General features: G+C 36.3%; 1 protein-coding gene across 6 annotated transcripts in view; it reads right to left on the reverse strand.

The window, feature by feature from the left end:
* BCLAF1 (BCL2 associated transcription factor 1) overlaps positions 1-16,446 on the reverse strand; it is a 29,568-nt gene extending 13,122 nt beyond the window's left edge. For 3 of the 6 annotated variants that reach the window (XR_009054270.1, XM_057738553.1, XM_057738551.1), the window contains exons 1-8: positions 16,323-16,446; positions 10,061-10,164; positions 8,150-8,263; positions 6,430-7,341; positions 4,559-5,224; positions 4,239-4,408; positions 1,767-1,872; positions 497-581 (exon numbers count right to left, since the gene is read on the reverse strand). Coding sequence is in view for 5 of the 6 variants with exons in the window: in XM_057738553.1 (XP_057594536.1) it covers positions 497-581; positions 1,767-1,872; positions 4,239-4,408; positions 4,559-5,224; positions 6,430-7,341; positions 8,150-8,253 (2,043 nt within the window). In the remaining variant the exon portion in view is untranslated. Of the gene's footprint in view, positions 1-496; positions 582-1,766; positions 1,873-4,238; positions 4,409-4,558; positions 5,225-6,429; positions 7,342-8,149; positions 8,264-10,060; positions 10,165-15,806; positions 15,917-16,322 lie in introns of those variants that run through there. The other 3 variants (XM_057738555.1, XM_057738554.1, XM_057738552.1) reach the window with 2 other exon arrangements.
* Positions 16,447-16,967: the final 521 nt, after the last annotated feature.

The following is a 16,967-nucleotide window of genomic DNA, read 5'->3' on the forward strand; positions in this document are numbered from 1 at the left end:
TAAACCAGTTCTTAGAATGCTCATTACTTAGTCCAGATCAAAAATGCCCAGTAGCATGGAGATTACTTCTTGTTCTCTGTGAAGAACCTAGAGATATTAATTTAGGCAACATAAATCAAGGAATATTTATTCTAGTTCATCCATTTCACCTCTAACAGATACCCTAATATAATTTGCATCTTTGCTTTTATAATTTTCCTTTCTCTACTCATTGATTCTTTGCCCTTTTATTAGAACTAGTTTCTTCTTTTCATTAGCATTTTAAAAAATTCTTCTTGATTTAACTTACATATATAGTACACTGTCAGCTTAATTTCTTCTAGGAAGAAACACCATATACACTACTATAAATATATGTATATAGAAAATGCTGTTTACAAGTTACAAATAGATGACATCCATAAACATTCTGCCTAGACAAACCATGCTCATTAGTACAATATCATTAACTAAGCTGAAGTTAACATGGAAAAAAAAAGGTCCATTCAAAACATACCTTTTGATTTTCTTCTTTAAAAACTCTCTCTTCCCCTGCTAAACGGGTATGCTTCCTCAGGGCACTTGGAGAGATGTCAATTCTCCTTAATATAAAATAAAGTCTATTTGTAGCCACATTAACTTTATGGTTCCACAAATTCCTAAAATTGTCCATTTTTGTAAAGGAAATACTAGACAGTTGTTTCTCTCCCAGTTGACTAACTTGGCATAGCAAGATTATTAATCTAATTCCAAATAGATAATTAAGAAATAAAAACTACTAAAAATGAATTAAAATGCTTCAACCAAATTATTTTTATATATGAGAGTGAGTCAAAAATTATCCACACTCTGGCTGTGTGGTCAACAGTAGTTTTAATATAACCAGAGTGTGGTTAATTTTGTACCTACGGTCATAAATGAAGCCTGAGCTTTTAAGATATCAAACTTACTTTAACCATCAAAAAAGGAAAAACATGTTTTGATTAAACTGAATATTATCATTTTAAGTGTCAATCATCATACAATTATAACACATCAATATCAATGAACACAAAAATAGGATATGTTCTTAAGCATCTCCAATATTTCTACATATCCAATAGATCTTTAGTTTTATTCTGTGCCTCTCCTTGCCTTTTCAAGCTAGTGTCAGCTGCATCTTCTCAATGCCTTTCAGCAGTGACCACCAAAACCATACCTGCTATGTATTAAGCACTGAATTACTTAATAATCAATACTAATTGTCACCACCACCCTGCAAAACAGGCATTGTTATTCGTTTGTAAATGGAAAAACCTAATGTTCAGAGATCAAATAACTTTTTTCTCACAATGCAATTAAGTGAGAGAGCAAAGACTTGAACATAGCCACCTGACTTCAACGTTCTCGATCCTTTCATGAAAAACAATTCTACCTCTCACCAAGTATTTCTGTTCTACAAACTTACTGGAAGTAAATCAAATGCAAGGGTTACTTACTCTAGGCATCCAACCCCCTCCCAAAAGACAACTGTGGTAACTATTTAATTCCATACTGGGGAGTGATAAGAATTAGTATTTTAAGTTCTAAAAACCAGTTTAAACCAAATAAAACTGAAAAATAAGAAGAAACAGCAAATTACAAACTTTTTAAAGACTGGAAATATAATTAATCAAGGTATAAATCAAAGTTCATTTGTGTCATGATATTCATGTAGTTCCACGTATCTTGTCTATAGTTCTAACATAAACTTGTTTAAATAGTGTCTTCCTATCAAAGTAACATTTTTACATGCCCAGTATACATACCTGTGTATCTCAGGGCTCTTTTGCCGGGCACTATGTTCTTCAGTGGCTTTCTGATACGAAGTGAACCTCTCGTTTAGGGTCACTGCAGCTGATTTGAAGTATTGCTCTGTTGATTTAGGAGAAACACTGCCCAGTTAGTTATCTTTACTTTAAGAGGGATTTTCGCTTGTGACAGAAGGGCATATAGCAGGTGGAAAGAAAATAAAAATACTCGAGAAACCTAGCAGAAGAGAACCAAGTGTTACAAAGAACTCCTATCCTGTCCCTTTTAAATTCTTGTACCTCAACAGGTAACTGACGCAAAGTTCCTCACAGGTCCCTCTCAATATTATATATAATCCAAGAACAATAAAATATTAAACTGAGAGTCTCTAATTCCATTTCAATAATGCACTACACCTCCTCAAACAGAACAAAAACAATAATACGTGAATGTCCTTAAGCCTTGCCAATATGAACCAATGAAGTTAACTTCAAGTAATCATTTGCAGAAAACAAAAAATACTAAAATAACTACACAGCTAGTTTTAGTAAGCTAATAAAATTATTTCAGCAAGAACTATGTTGACAACAAAAACTGGATTTAAGAAAAACTGAATACTGCCATTTCAATTGGAAAAATATTTTTCAAATCAATTAACACTCACTAATTACTCCAAAAGTCTGGCAACTTGGCAAACCTGACAGCACATTTGATATTACTGTCTTGTCTTTCTTCTAACAATTTTAAAATTAGTAATATCAATACTGATTAGTTTTTAAACCATTTCAAGATATGCTGTAAATGTAATATAGAAAGACGTATAAGGTCATGAAATGTTACATTACGAAGCAAGCTATCTGCTTAACAGGTCAACATACATCTGTTGTCAACTTACCGCCCAATATCCAGAACATGTCTCATAACCAATCATTAAAACTTGAAACGGCCACTACAAGGGTAGTGCCTCAATCATAATTCCATGAAACCCAGGAATTTGAGCTAGTAACTCAGTTTTTATGCCATTTTTGCCAGGAAGACAGAAGATTCAACTTTGCCTGTATCTTTCAACAGCTATTTTACTTTGAAACATGGATTTGCCATTTCAAAACATATTCCAGGACCTAGTTACAATGAAAAAGAAAACATCACTGGGCATTTTCAGCTCTGTATTAAGTAAGAGCTGTTCAGAGCGGTTGCACAATACCAATAATGAAACATAACTACAGTTCTTTTTGAAAAAAAAAAAAGAAAAAAAACGAAAAAGGAAAAATTTTATCAAAATCTGATCTCAAAATTCAGCAACAAATTGTAAAAGATGGAGACAGATCAAAAAAAGGTGAAAAAAGGAAAAATGTTAATGTTTCATATTCTATGCACCACAGTAATATGGTCATAAACTGGTTCACAAACCTAGTTATAGCCAAATAACAAAACTCTTACTATGTTTGAACAATTACAGTCAAAAAGAAATTCATTAACTATTCACTGTTTTGAAATACTAAGTGTGTAAAGAATTTGCTAATGACACGTTTCAGCTTTTATGAGTTCTTCTCATGTCCAAAGACAAACTTTTCAAAAAAACGGCTTTTCAGAGCAACAGCCATGGAGATTCCTGGGTAAGAATTTATTTCAAAGTAAACTGCCTTTCAAACACAAAAACAAAGTAATAAAAACAAGATCCATTTGCCCAAAAAGTTACATGCTAAAATCTTTGTAAATTATTAGTAACTCTGAAACTAAAATTACATACTGGTGAAAACAGAACATCACTACTTCAGTTAAAATGAACACCCTTATCATCTCTAGGATCTAAAGAAATGTCATAATTACTACCCTAAATATTCACTATTCACAGAACGACTATTTATCCAACATACTTTTAAATTTCTTGAATTTTTTTCCTCTTTAAAAATCCTAATAAAGTTTTTTCTGATTTATCATATAAAAAAGTCAAATATTACAACAAATTAAGTAATACAAAATTGACACAGGAAATTAATACTGTTTTTTCCACTGGTTTCAGGTTTCTTTAAAAGTTAAAAGGAAATTCTTAATAAATAATAGTAACACTACTGCCCCACTCTGTTATAAATCTATGCCAAGAGTACATTAATACAAATCACATGCATGCAATCAAAGATAATCTGTAAGCACTCTTCACTTCAAATACAGTATCATGGCACATTTCAAAAAAACTTTTAGCATTCTATAAATCTACGCCACATTTTATCATGATACAGATTTTTAGGGTATGTTTTAATTCTATTTAGCATTTCAATCACTTTTTATTAAATATTAAGTCACTTTATTAAATAGGTTTTAAAGTTAACAAGACTGATACCTCTTTCATTAAGTGCTATTTTTCCAAAAATTTAATAGAGTCTACATATACTTGCCAGCCCTGGGAAGCATTAATCACTACGCATAGCTGTTCATTTCTTTACTTGTAAGAGAAATTTAATTCACAATACTAAACATACTAACCATACCTTTAACATGATGAACCAAGGACACAATGTGTTGAATAAATGACTCTGAAGTGCTTTTGCTGGCCTGTGGCAACTTAATGTGGTCAAAGATGGATCGGAATTCTTGTTCCTTCTTGACAGAATGGACAAGTGTACTAGCAAGTAGCCTGTCTTTAGTCAAGGAAGCAGGTCTGGAGCATAGGTAACAAACAGACACATACAAACAAAATACACCATTGGTTTGAATATGAAAATGAGAAGTATGTTCAGAAAATAAGACAATTAACTGGATTACTAACTAACCACCCAGAGATTATTTATTGGATATTAATGTGGATTACCTGTTAGAATCATCAAGAGGAACAGGTGCCATTTTGAGTTTGACTTCAGGACGATGAGAATCACTGGCTATCATTTTGATCCTAAGTGGGCTCTCCTCTCTGAAGGTAGACTTTTCTCGTGCATCCAGATTCTTGTGTAGAGGGGGACTGTAATCAAAGAGGTCTTTGAGCTTTTCAGACTTTACCTGCTCAGGTGACTGAGTTTCTTTCTTTACTGTTATTCTCTCAGAATTTTTGTCGTCTTCCTTGTGCTTATCTTTTGTAGTGCTAGGCCTTTCCACTACATATCCAGTCTCTTTAAGTTTGTAATTTTTTTCTTCTCTAAATCCATCACTTTCTCTATTGCCTTTCAATGAAACTTTGGACTTGTACTTGGGTCCTTCCTCCTCAGTATTCCGGTGAGACGTGGTAGCAAAATTTTTACCCTGATCTGCAAGAACCGACTTCCTGAACTGTCTATAATCCTCTGTCTCCTCTGTGTCATCCCCTTCAGAATCATTAAACTTTTGTTTTCCAGACTCTTTGTCACTGAAGTAATCTAGAGCTTCCTGATCTTCCCATTCTCCCTCTGCCCTCCCTTTCTCTGATCCTTTCTCCTTTGGAGCCTCTTTATCCCTGGTATTACCCCTGTCAAGCAGGAATACTCTAGACTCTTCATCTGTGAACCTGTGAATAAGCAAAGAAGAGGATGGTAACTCTGGATTGCATTCACTGTGGATCACCTGCATATTTAATTGTGCTTCCCAATATCACAGGACCAGAAATAAGAGGGAAAAAAACACCCTACAGAAAAGTGCTTTTTCAGATTCCACTTTTAAAAAGCATTAAAAGCATCCATATAGCTTATGTACCGAGTTTTTAAATAAATTTACATATTAGACTTCCTAAAGTTTAAAAAAGGTAAAGCTATTCTCAGAAACCTGTCCAATTTATAGTCCACAATTCTGCACTAACAAACCCAAAAATAGCTTAATTTTTGAGGCTAAGAACTAATAAATAATATTCTTATCTTTTAAAATTCCACTTATGATTATACTCAAAATTTCAGACTATTTCACTTTCTACTAATATAAATAAGTTCAAAAGAGTGGATTTCAATGTAGTTAATATTAGATATTTAATATTCTACCTAAATCACAAAATAGTTCATATATACTTTAGAGTAGAAAATGATAATTTCTGACAATATTAACTAGAAACTATGTATCAGTTCAATTAAAAAAAAATTACTTTAGATTGTATAGCACTAAACCATAAACAGCATGCTTGCTGTATATCCTCACTCACAAATCAACCATACTACCTTAGCAACGTAATTTCAATAACCTTTTTAGTAACCTTTAGCACTGCTTGAGATTAGAATTTAAACCAAATATCTCTTTGAAATGTTTACTAGAGTCAGTAAGAAATATCACTTCTTATCTTTTCTACAGTCAGGCAGATTTATTAAAAATTGGCAGCTGGACTGTTTATAATACCACAGAAGAACATGTAACATAACTGCATTACTCATGTAGATCACATTATAACAGTAAAAAGAACAAAATAAGCTTTCAATGCTTTAACATTTACAAAATTAGTCTAAGTTTTTACTGTTTTTACAACTGTAAACTAATGTTAACCATTGGCTATGCTTTATGCTACTCAATTTCTCATTTACATTCTCCATTCTGGACTGACTAAAAAATGGATAAAACGAAAAGGAATATGAATTAGCTTCATAAACATTTATTAGAACACTTCACGTCCAAAGTTAACAAGACATAAGTGAAAACAACTTGGAATTATAAAGAAGTCAGGAGTCAAAATAGCTAAACACACATCACAATGCAACTTTAAATCTTAAAATCCTAAACTCTCTTGACTCTTACCTTTTTAAGAATTTCCCTGTCTTTGCAGTTTCCTGATCTCCACCATCAGGATAAAATGAGGAACGTCCCCTAGCCTCATCTCTTGGAGCATTCTGTGGTGTGATTGTCTTTGCAGGGCTTCTTCGTGAAGGGATGTGATGAATTGGACTATTCTGAGAAGGACTGTATCTACTAGATCCATTTCCAACAGAACCAGACCCAGATCTCTCAGGACTATGCTGAATGGAATGTGAATGTTGAGAAGGTGTGTTTTTTGCAGAATGTACTGTACTGAGCATGGGGGCATCAGAGCAAGATGAACTCTGACTAGGTGGTGTAGCAATTGGTGAAGGACTATGGGGTGATCTGGGACTATTATCATAAGCTGAAAGGCCAGGCCAAATATCACCAGATGTGGCTGATGATTTATTAAACTCATCAATAGATTCAGATGGATCATGTTCAAATGTATCTTTTGGTTCCTCCTGTGATTTATTTTTCAAAGGACTCTCTTCTTGGGGCTCCCCTTCAGCTTTTTTGGTTTGTTTTTCCTGAGACCCTCGTCTTTTAGAGACAGGAGACTTGCTATAGGGGGATGAAGAACGAGAAGAGGATGATCTTGGAGACCTAGATGATCTATATGATCGGCGAGATCTGCTTCGGGATCTTTGAGAAGAAACGGATCTTCTTTTTGGACTCCTGGAACGTGAACGACCTCGTCTAGGACTCCTAGAGTGTCTTCTATTCCAAACAGGTCTATATCCACCTCGATGATATCTACCTCCTCCTCCTTGATAGTACCCTCTACCCCTTCCTCTGTACCCATAAGGTCGTCTCATTCCTCTATTATTTCTGTAATCTCGGCGATAATCTCTAGAATAAATGCGATCTCTACTACGAGATCTTGAATATGTCCTTGAACGAGACCTAGAACTAAAAATGAAATAAATATCAATGCAAGAAAAATAAACTATTTCATCCTACAATCTTAAATACTTCTGGTTGAATATAACATAAATAATCAAAGCCAAAAATGTATTTTTTTTTAAAAAGCCCTCATTTACAGTTTACTGTTTTCAATGAAGAAAATCTCAATTCTAAGGTAAACACAGAGAAAATAAAGGACTTAGGAATGAAGGCACAGAAAACAGGGGAAAAAACTGACATCCAAAAATAGGACACGCTAACAAATTACAGTACATTTATGCAGGCACTTAAAGTGATAGCAGTGAAATACCACTGGCTAAACACACCCATAATAAAAAGTTAGGCCTAGAAAACTAGTACAGAAAAATCATAAACTAGTATTAATTCGTAACGAGATTGTGGTCACTTTAATTTTCAACTTGTGATCTCTATTTTCTATGCTAAGTATGTATTACTATTTAAAGAAAGACAACCAGAGTTAATCATTTTTAAACAAAAGAATAAACCTATTGAGACCTCAGAGTCAGAAATGAGAAACTATAAACTAGTATGCAAAGACTGTTTACTGCGAAATAATTCTGAGTTATCCAATTCATCTCAAAATTATAGCAACTTCCCCTTATATGCAGGAAATATGTTCCCCAAGATTCCCAGTGAACTAACTCTAAAACAAGGATAACAACAGATCCATTCACAGGGTTCTTTTGAGAATAAAACACGTTAATGAATTTAGCACTCTGTCTGTGTAAGCACTCCAGAAGTATTAACTGATATGATTATTATTATTTAAAGAATTAAAAGCACAGTAATTCACCTGTATCTCTTCTTCCTTGAGTGTGATCTTGATCTTGATCGAGAACTAGACTGTGATCTAGACTTTGATCTTGAAGAATGTGATCTAGAATTGGAGCGACCCATTTCTTTTCTCCTAGTCAAATGAGAGAGCAAAAAAGGTTAAAATCACAAGTGAAAAAGTTTCAATTATTTAACTTATTTTCAGATACTAATTGAATTTATAAGACATAAGTTTCTCAAAGGATATTACTCATCATTATTCAAATGAGTGCCAGCGCAGTCAATTATCCCTAACTAAAACTGTATTTTCACCTGCATGACAGGTACTGTATATTGAAGACACAACAGAAGATTTCTATGGACTGCCCCACCTATGTGCCTCAATCCAAAAAGGCAGCAGCTGCAGAAGCCAGAAAGAGCAATGATATCAGACTGCAGCAGTATGTTAGATGTTATTCCATGCCCAATACAAATGCCTACCTCTCCTGTAAAAAAAATAAAACACATCAGAGTATTACAGATAATAAACCTGAAAAAAAAAGAAAATACAAGTGGTATAATACTAAAAAAAAAAAAAAAAAAAAAGGAGAATATAAACCTACCCGACTGTCATCATAAGTACTTTATGGCCTTGAAATGCGACTAAACTGACCACTCCACATATACAATACTGCTTGGAATGGTGATGGAGAGTCTCCTAGTAGAATAAAGGTCACTAAGCCTCTAAACAGCTGGAGACATGGCTCTGCTTTCAACAGTCACAACTGCAGAATAAAAATGGACTTATGTGACAATGCCTAGTTCACCCTGTAGTTTTCTGGTGAGAAGATGAAAAAGGATAAAAGATGAAGAAACTGAAGAGACTGCTGCAAGAAAGAGATACTAGAACTACTAGAAAAAGAGAACTTAGGCACCAGCATTCTAACTTTTCTAAACAGTACCTAGTATCTAATGCAATAATCGGACCTCACAGAAACCAGTAACAGGACTAACTGATTTATAAAATCTACTCTTCACAAAGTTAAACATATACATATGCCTCCCAAGTCTATTCCTGCTACAACTATTTTCAAATTTCCACCAACTTACATAAAACAAGTAATTTTTTCCATAAAAATCGACTCACAAAAAAAAAAGAAAAATTGACTCACTAAACTTTCTTAATGGCCTGCAACTGCCATATATTTAAGCCATTTCTCCTACCATCAAAATGTTTTAAGGCACTTATTTGACCTACCTAGACTCTGCTCAGTAGTATGAAATAGTATTTTAAAGTACTAAGATAAGTTGAATTATAGAGGAGGCAATGATAATGTCTGCATACTTCCTTACCAAAAAAAACCACATAAATGGCAAATTCAAGGGGTGTCAAATATTTATTTCAAAATAAAACATAACTATCTTCAAAGAGACAAATACCAGCTTTGTCTTCTCACTGTTAATTCCAAGTAAGTTAAGAAATAAAGACAGTACTTTCCTCAGAGTTATAGTGAGGATTAAATGAGTTGATACATATAATATACTTAATATTGATGCAACATTTAGCACATAATAAGCTATCAACTTTAATTACCTTAACACCCACATGAGGGGAAAAAAGCTAAGTTATGGAACTCCTCTTGTATGCATAAAGGAAAATAAGTTAAATAAGCAGGGTTATTTTGTCTTGTTTTATTTTTAAATAACTTTGTGTGTTCTGAGTCTTTAAGTAGATGTGTTTATAGACATAGAAGTGGACACAAAACCTAGAAGCAGAAGAGAGAATCTTTTCCCTAAAACTAACTTTTAAAATCTGGCTTAACTTCATACAAGCCACCAAAAAGACCCAAAAGCGTCAGACCACATCACTTTTACTCAGTCTAAATCACGAATCCAAAAGTCACATTTTCTTAAATAAGCCAAAACTGAAAACTAATAAAACATTATTTACCTTGGGTTGTTTGCAGGATAAAGCAGTCAAGTGAAGTCTTTGAGATACTGTAAAAATCTTCCTGGAGAGAATGTTCTGAGAAATAGAATTCTAAGTTCAAATTCCTAGCAAAGATAAAAAAATATGAATTTGAATTATGGTGAATTAAAAATCCACTGTTAGTAAAGATGTACATTTGTATAAAAATACAATAGGAAATAGTATAAGAATACAATAGGAAATAAAAAGTTTCGTGCTTAAAAAAAAAAATCCACTGTTTACAAGGCATCACACTCAGCACTGCAATACACTTTTTTTTAAAATAAATTTATTTATTTATTTGGCTGTGTTGGGTCTTTTTTGCTGTGTGCGGGCTTTCTTTTTAGTTGAGGTAAGTGGGGGCTACTCTTCGTTGTGGTGCACAGGCTCCTCATTGCCGTCGCTTCTCTTGTTGCAGAGCATGGGCTCTAGGCGCATGGGCTTCACTAGTTGCAGCACATGGGCTCAATAGTTCTGGTTCACAGGCTCTAAAGCACAGGCTCAATAGTTGTGGCATACGGACTTAGTTGCTCCGTGGCATGTGGGATCTTCCTGCAGCAGGGATCTAACCTGTGTCCCCTGCATTGGCAGGCGGATTCTCAACCACTGCACCACCTAGGAAGCCCCTGCAATACACTCTTAATAAAGGCACTAAATACTTCAGGGAACAGGAAACTGATTCAGGAAATAAAATTTTAACCATAAAATCTTAAAGAAACTTAACTTTTCTTGTTTTAATCAGAATGCAGCAGTGCATTATGAAACTGAAGCACCTTTAATTCAAATACTTGAATTCTAATTTTAGCAATTTGGGCTTTAAAAGACAGAAGCTATGCTTTCATGCTAACAGAAAATTTCAAAGTGGCTAGCATAAACAGCCATCTTGGTATATCCCAACATGTCATGTATCTATAGTTAGTATTCATAATGCTATAATAGTCAAGTTATAACTTAACTACAGTATGAGTTTATTTTAATGCTCTGCTATTTATCTTATTCTCTTCTGGCCACTTCCTTTCACACAGTTAAGTTCATTTGAAGCTGATTTTTAAAATTCATATAACAGCCATCACAGTAATTCTAATTTTGTTCCTAAAAGCATTCTGATACATGTACAGATATTCCAATAAAAGAACAGCCAGTAGATGAAACAAGTATCTACTGGAAGCCAATGCTCTTCCTAATTTACCATTACTATGCAAATAAATTTAAATTCTGCACAGAATATTGAACAGTTTCAATATTTACTGGAAACCTTAGCCTTATGAATAATATTCAGTGATTATCAATTATATGCAAATAATAGTTAAAAAACACTAGAGGTGCAGAAACTAAACAATGTAAGATTGTACATGCTACACTCAAGGAATTCATAAACCAGTTTAAATGAAAAAAAAACTAATACGAAAATCTGTGAATCTTACCAAATAATCAATCCAATGAAAAAAATAAAATGAAAATACAAAGTAGAAGAAATAAGATTAAGCTCGTAAATCAAGAACACTGCACGGCACGAATACCCAATGGTCCTACAGCTGAGGGGATTAAGACGTTTGAGCTTTAAGATAGGAAGGAGGAATAGGAATTTAGCAATTAAGAGAAATACACCAAAAAAAAAAAAAAAAAGAGAAATACACCAAAACAAAAATTAGCAAAAACAAAATGTCATGGATACAGAAACAAAAAGACTTCTAAAGTGCTTGCATGTTTAGTTTTAAACATATCAAATCCCCCAAGTAGGCAGAGAAAAACTCTCATCTTCTAAATTGGTGTGTTGTTATGAAACTTTATTCTGTCCTAGAAGTCCAATACTACTGATTCACTGCTGGAAGTGATACAAGGCTCATTTTAGCTACCACTTCCCCCAAACAATTCTAAAAGGCTAATTTTAATTTCTATATATCCAAAGACAAACCAACTGCCAAATCTCTCTTTACTTCAAATCATGATTTTCTGAAGTTCCAAGAAAATATACACTAGAAATAGCAAAGTGAGGAAGGAGGGACTATAGGCTGTTAGACTAGCAGATATACATTCCCATTCACAATCTATGAATATATTCAAGTATCCATACCAAGAACTCAATGATCATATATAAAACATGACTCACAATACATTTAATAATACATAATATTAAATGTAGATTTTAAATATTTAGCACTTAATAATATATTAACAATATTTAAGATAGAACAAAGATTGTAATCAGCTCATCTATTTTTTTTAAATGACAGTCTATGTCCAAAGCACTGTGCTAGATATCATGCGAAATGTGACTGTAAAAGGTCCCTGCCCTCCCAAAAACAACTAGAGAGGAACAGAAATCAACAAATTACTGCAAATTAAACTAAATACCAACCATGTGCCAAGAACTGTGCTAGGTGACTTTAAATAAAATCATCTGATTTAATCCTCATAATCGCATATGTTACATATTTAACCCCATCTTTCAGATGAATTTAAGATTTCAGAATTCATATGAATTTGCAACTTGAAGGAGCCTATCACATGCCAGGCACTACTATTCTAGTCTAGGAGATACAGCACTTTAAGTGAGGCATTAAGTTCCCTACTCTCTTGGAACTTATGTTTAAGCTGGGGGAAGAGAGAAAACAAAAAACACAAAGTGATGTGTCAAGAGGCATAGAGGATGCAGAGGACCAACTACTACAGTGAGTCCTTGACCCTGTTTAAAGAGGTAACAATTAAGCAAAAGACAAGGAACATTGCAAAGATCCAAGAAAAGCATTCTAGACAAAGGACACAAACTCAGCAAATTCAGAACAAAAAGACCACTAAGAAGGTTAAGGCACTGTGATGAAGAAGAGGGTATACGATAAGGCAGGAGAGACAGAAATGGACCAAATCAATCAAATAGCATCTAGTAAGTAGGCCGGAGTAAAGAGTCTAGATTTTACTCTAACAGTAATAGGCAGGCCCTGGAAGGTCTTATCAGGGAAGTCACACCATCTTACTTACATTTTAAGATGGCTGCTGTGTAGAGCATGAACAATGTGGACAGAAGAACTGGGAGACAAATTAGAAGGTTGAAGTTCAATATAATAGTTGCCTGGATAAGGTGGTAGCAATAAAGAAAGAAAAAAGAAGCAAATCCAGAATCTGCTTTGGAAGTATACAGAGTTAACAGCACTGCACTTGCTCATAGGTTATTAGCAGAAGGGGAAGGGCGGGGGAAGGGGGAGGGGGAGAGAAGGGGAAGGACGGGGGAAGGGGGAGGGGGAGAGAAGGGAAGGGAAGAAACAAACTCAGGAACTTCCCCTAGTGGGGCAGTGGTTAAGAATCCGCCTGTCATGCAGAGGACACAGGTTCAAGTCCTGGTCTGGGAAGATGCCACATGCTGTGGAGTAACTAAGCCCAAGCGCCACAACTATTAAGCTTGCATTCTAGAGCCTGTAAGCCACAACTGCTGAAGCCGTCGCACCTAGAGCCCATGCTCCACAACAAAAGAAGCCACCACAATGAGAATAAACTGAAGTTTATTAATTTTGCATCAAATGATTACTATATTTAAGTTTAGTATTTTTGACATAGCATTAAATCAGCATTATAAAAGTCTTTCAAGAAATGCTTACTGGCACAAGAGTGTAAAGCAATTATATTCCAATAAAAACCTTTAAAAAAATGCTTAATAAAATGACTAGAATTTTCCTTTAAAATTTGCTTTAAAACACCCCATATATATGTGCATGTATAACTCAATCACTTTGCTGTACACCTGAAACTAACACAACATTGTTAATCACCTGTATTCCAATATAAAATAAAAATTAAAAAAATAAAACACTAAAAAAAGGGCAAATATTAAAATTGGTAAATGCTGATAATTATTAAACCTAGATCACAACAGTTCACTATTCACTCTACTTTTGTACTTGAAAATTTCCACAAGTAAAATCTTTAAAAAACTGATAGGTTTAGTCACAAACTTTTTATTTCCCTGTCCAGCTCATTGACAGCCTGCTTTAAAAAAAAAAAAAAAGTGCACAGAGCTGAGAAAAAGAATATCTCAATTCTAGACCAGGTTGTGCCACTCCCTAGTTCACATGGCCCTAAGTTTTTTACCTCTTTTGGCCTCCACCTAGTATAAGAAATACTAGATAAAGTAAAATTAGAGTGTTTGAAAATTCCAATAACACACAAAGATAGGCCCGTATTATTATTACATTAATGTGTGTAGATTGTTTTTTTCCAGCCCTGGGGACAAATAAAATATTAAATACTTAAGACTCTGAGGTAACACTGATGAGCAGTATTTAAGAAACTGGAGTTGATAAACGAACAAATTCATAACTACAACTATAATCTAAACATTTACACTTACTACCCAGAGATAAGTTGGACTTCTTGATTCCCTTATCTACTTCTTTGTTATTTAATAAATTACTGCAAATTACACAGCAGAATTCAGCTAGTATTCAACTAATGACTGTGAATGTAGCTTCTGGAAACTCCCAATCCAAAGCTCAATGTAGAACTGAAAAGACTTTCTCCATTTCTATAAATTGTCACTCGCATTGTTAATCTAGTACAGCTAGCTGCCCACATAAGTCATTCAATAAACCCACCTAGACCTGAGTCTACCAAGTGACAAGTTTTTACAGGTCTATCTCCAAGTCCTAAAATACTATTGTTCTTCCAAGTCAAGAATTAGCTCTAGCCAAAAAATTTCCTTTGGCACCATTTTAATTATCTGAATCGAGGGGGATTCCAATGTTTACCACAATGTAACAGTGAAAGTGTGGTATTGTAAAACAAGATGCTAACTGCCATCAGTAAATAGGCTTTAGTTCTTCACCTAAAGTGAGTTACTTCAGGCACTCAATCCTTCGATTCAATTCTTATCCTAAATGGACTAGGATCACGTAATAACACAAACTGCTAGTGGTTTCTCCTATGCAAAGGTTCTTTATTTCTTTACTGTCTAAACTGTAGCCCAACCTTTCCAACCACAGTCCAGTCGGAATGAAAATTCACATTCTGCGAGAGAGCAAAAAATTTTCTTTTGCTTTTTAATACCAAAAACTTTAAAAGGCGCTGCTGCAAAAAGATATGTCTGAAGTAGCTCATCTCTGTACATCATTCTTGGTCATATTTGCCTCGAACTTTAGTCTCAATTTTTTCAATTCTAAAATGCTTCATTAAAATAAAAAGTTTGATGTAGAAAAGTAGTTGCCAGTACTGCCGCTAGATTTTGCCGAGATAAACCTTAAAAGTACATAAAGCCAACTACGGACTTAAAATGAGGGCAAAGTCCTTAACTTCAACTCACCACTCCCATCCATATGTATCACCAACCGTACCAATCACGGCTGCAACATTTCTAACATGGTACAATGGGCTGAATCTCTCGCAGAAAGGACGTGGCTTTGCGGGTACTACAAAACTGCCCTTCAGGCCCTGGGGTGGCAGGGTCACTCTTAGATCCGACTAAGGCCCGCTGCCCAAGCCAGGACAATGTAACTAGGCACCAACTCCTAGAGTCAGGAGTGCACTTTCGCTCCAAGCAGAGTTACCAGGGCACCCGATTAGATTAGCCCCGAAGAAAATTTTCCCGCAACCCGGAAGGCCGGAGGCGGATGCCGGGGTAGGGGAGAGCCGAAGAGGATCCTAAGACAAAGTAGAATAACAAAAATAGGGCGTAAGCCGACGGGGAACGTGAAGCCGGGCAAAAGGAGTTCAAAGACGACGCGAAAAAGGGTTAACCTACCCAAGGCACGCTCTTGCAGGTCAGTTATTTTATAAAAGCCCCAAAGGCCGGGAAGAGAGGTGAGGATTCCAGCCAAAGAGACGCGAACACAAGTTGTACCTCCGGCCGCCTCGGGAACCGTAGGCGGCGAAAAGAGAGAGGAAGAAGCGCGCTTGCGCCGGGCGAGCGTTCAGCCGTGCGCGCGCAGAGACCCGGGCCGAGAAAATGGGGGAAGGGTTGAAGAAGGAGATCTGCGCAAGCGCACGGGAAGGCCGCGCGGTCTGTGGCCCTCGAGCCAGGCTCGCAACCGCGCGCGCGCACACCGTTCTCGCTGCTCACCCCACCCCCACCTTTTCGGCTCCTAGTGCCTCGAAAGCCTGAGGGAAGCTGACCGAGAAACGAGTAAGTAACGGCTCTACGTCTCCTGGGTTCTCCTGTCGCCGCCAACCCGCCACTACCAACAAAAGATTCAACAATATTCATTCCTCCTCGATATTAGCTGCCCTTTGAGTAATCTGAATGCAACGCAAGGCCTACCTGACACGCCGAAGCACGGTTCTCGGTACTTATCGCCCTTGTAACTACACAGCAGCCATTTCCCGACTCAAACACGGGAGGAAAACCATAGAGGTATCTTCGACGCGCTAGCTCGTCTCCGTCACTTCCGATTTGGGGCGTGGCCTCCGGTGCCGCTAAATATCTGGGCAGGCCCCGCCCTCCCTTCCGCCCTAAACCGGCTCCCAGGCCGCTGTAAAGATGGTGCCTGAGGCTTTCTGGGAAGTCGCGTGTCTGGTCTCGCGAGATGATAAGGCGGCTCCGCCTTCCGGTCTTTCGCTGCCGCCTCCGCCAGGGTGGCGGTAGACAGTGGGCGGGGTGTCCTGCTCGGCTGTGAGGTGGCTGGTCCGCACGGTGGGATGCGCTCGTCTCTCTTCCTTGCGCTGAGGGAACCCTCCGGACTTATCTATCGCCCCCACGTTTTGTGTCTCTGGTCCATTCTTTCTGTGCGGCCAACTCAGACCAGGCCGGAAACAGAAAGATAATCTCACGCTGAGGAAAAGACGCGAAGGCAAGAACAGCTCTGTTCGCACACTTGCGTCTCTCTACGCCAGGAAGCGCCGAGTTTTTTCTCGGACGCCAACTGGAAACTAGAAAGTGTCGCTTTTGCTTTGATAGAAAATATGC

This window comes from Hippopotamus amphibius, chromosome 6 (assembly GCF_030028045.1).
Source record: "Hippopotamus amphibius kiboko isolate mHipAmp2 chromosome 6, mHipAmp2.hap2, whole genome shotgun sequence".
Lineage (NCBI taxonomy): Eukaryota > Metazoa > Chordata > Mammalia > Artiodactyla > Hippopotamidae > Hippopotamus > Hippopotamus amphibius.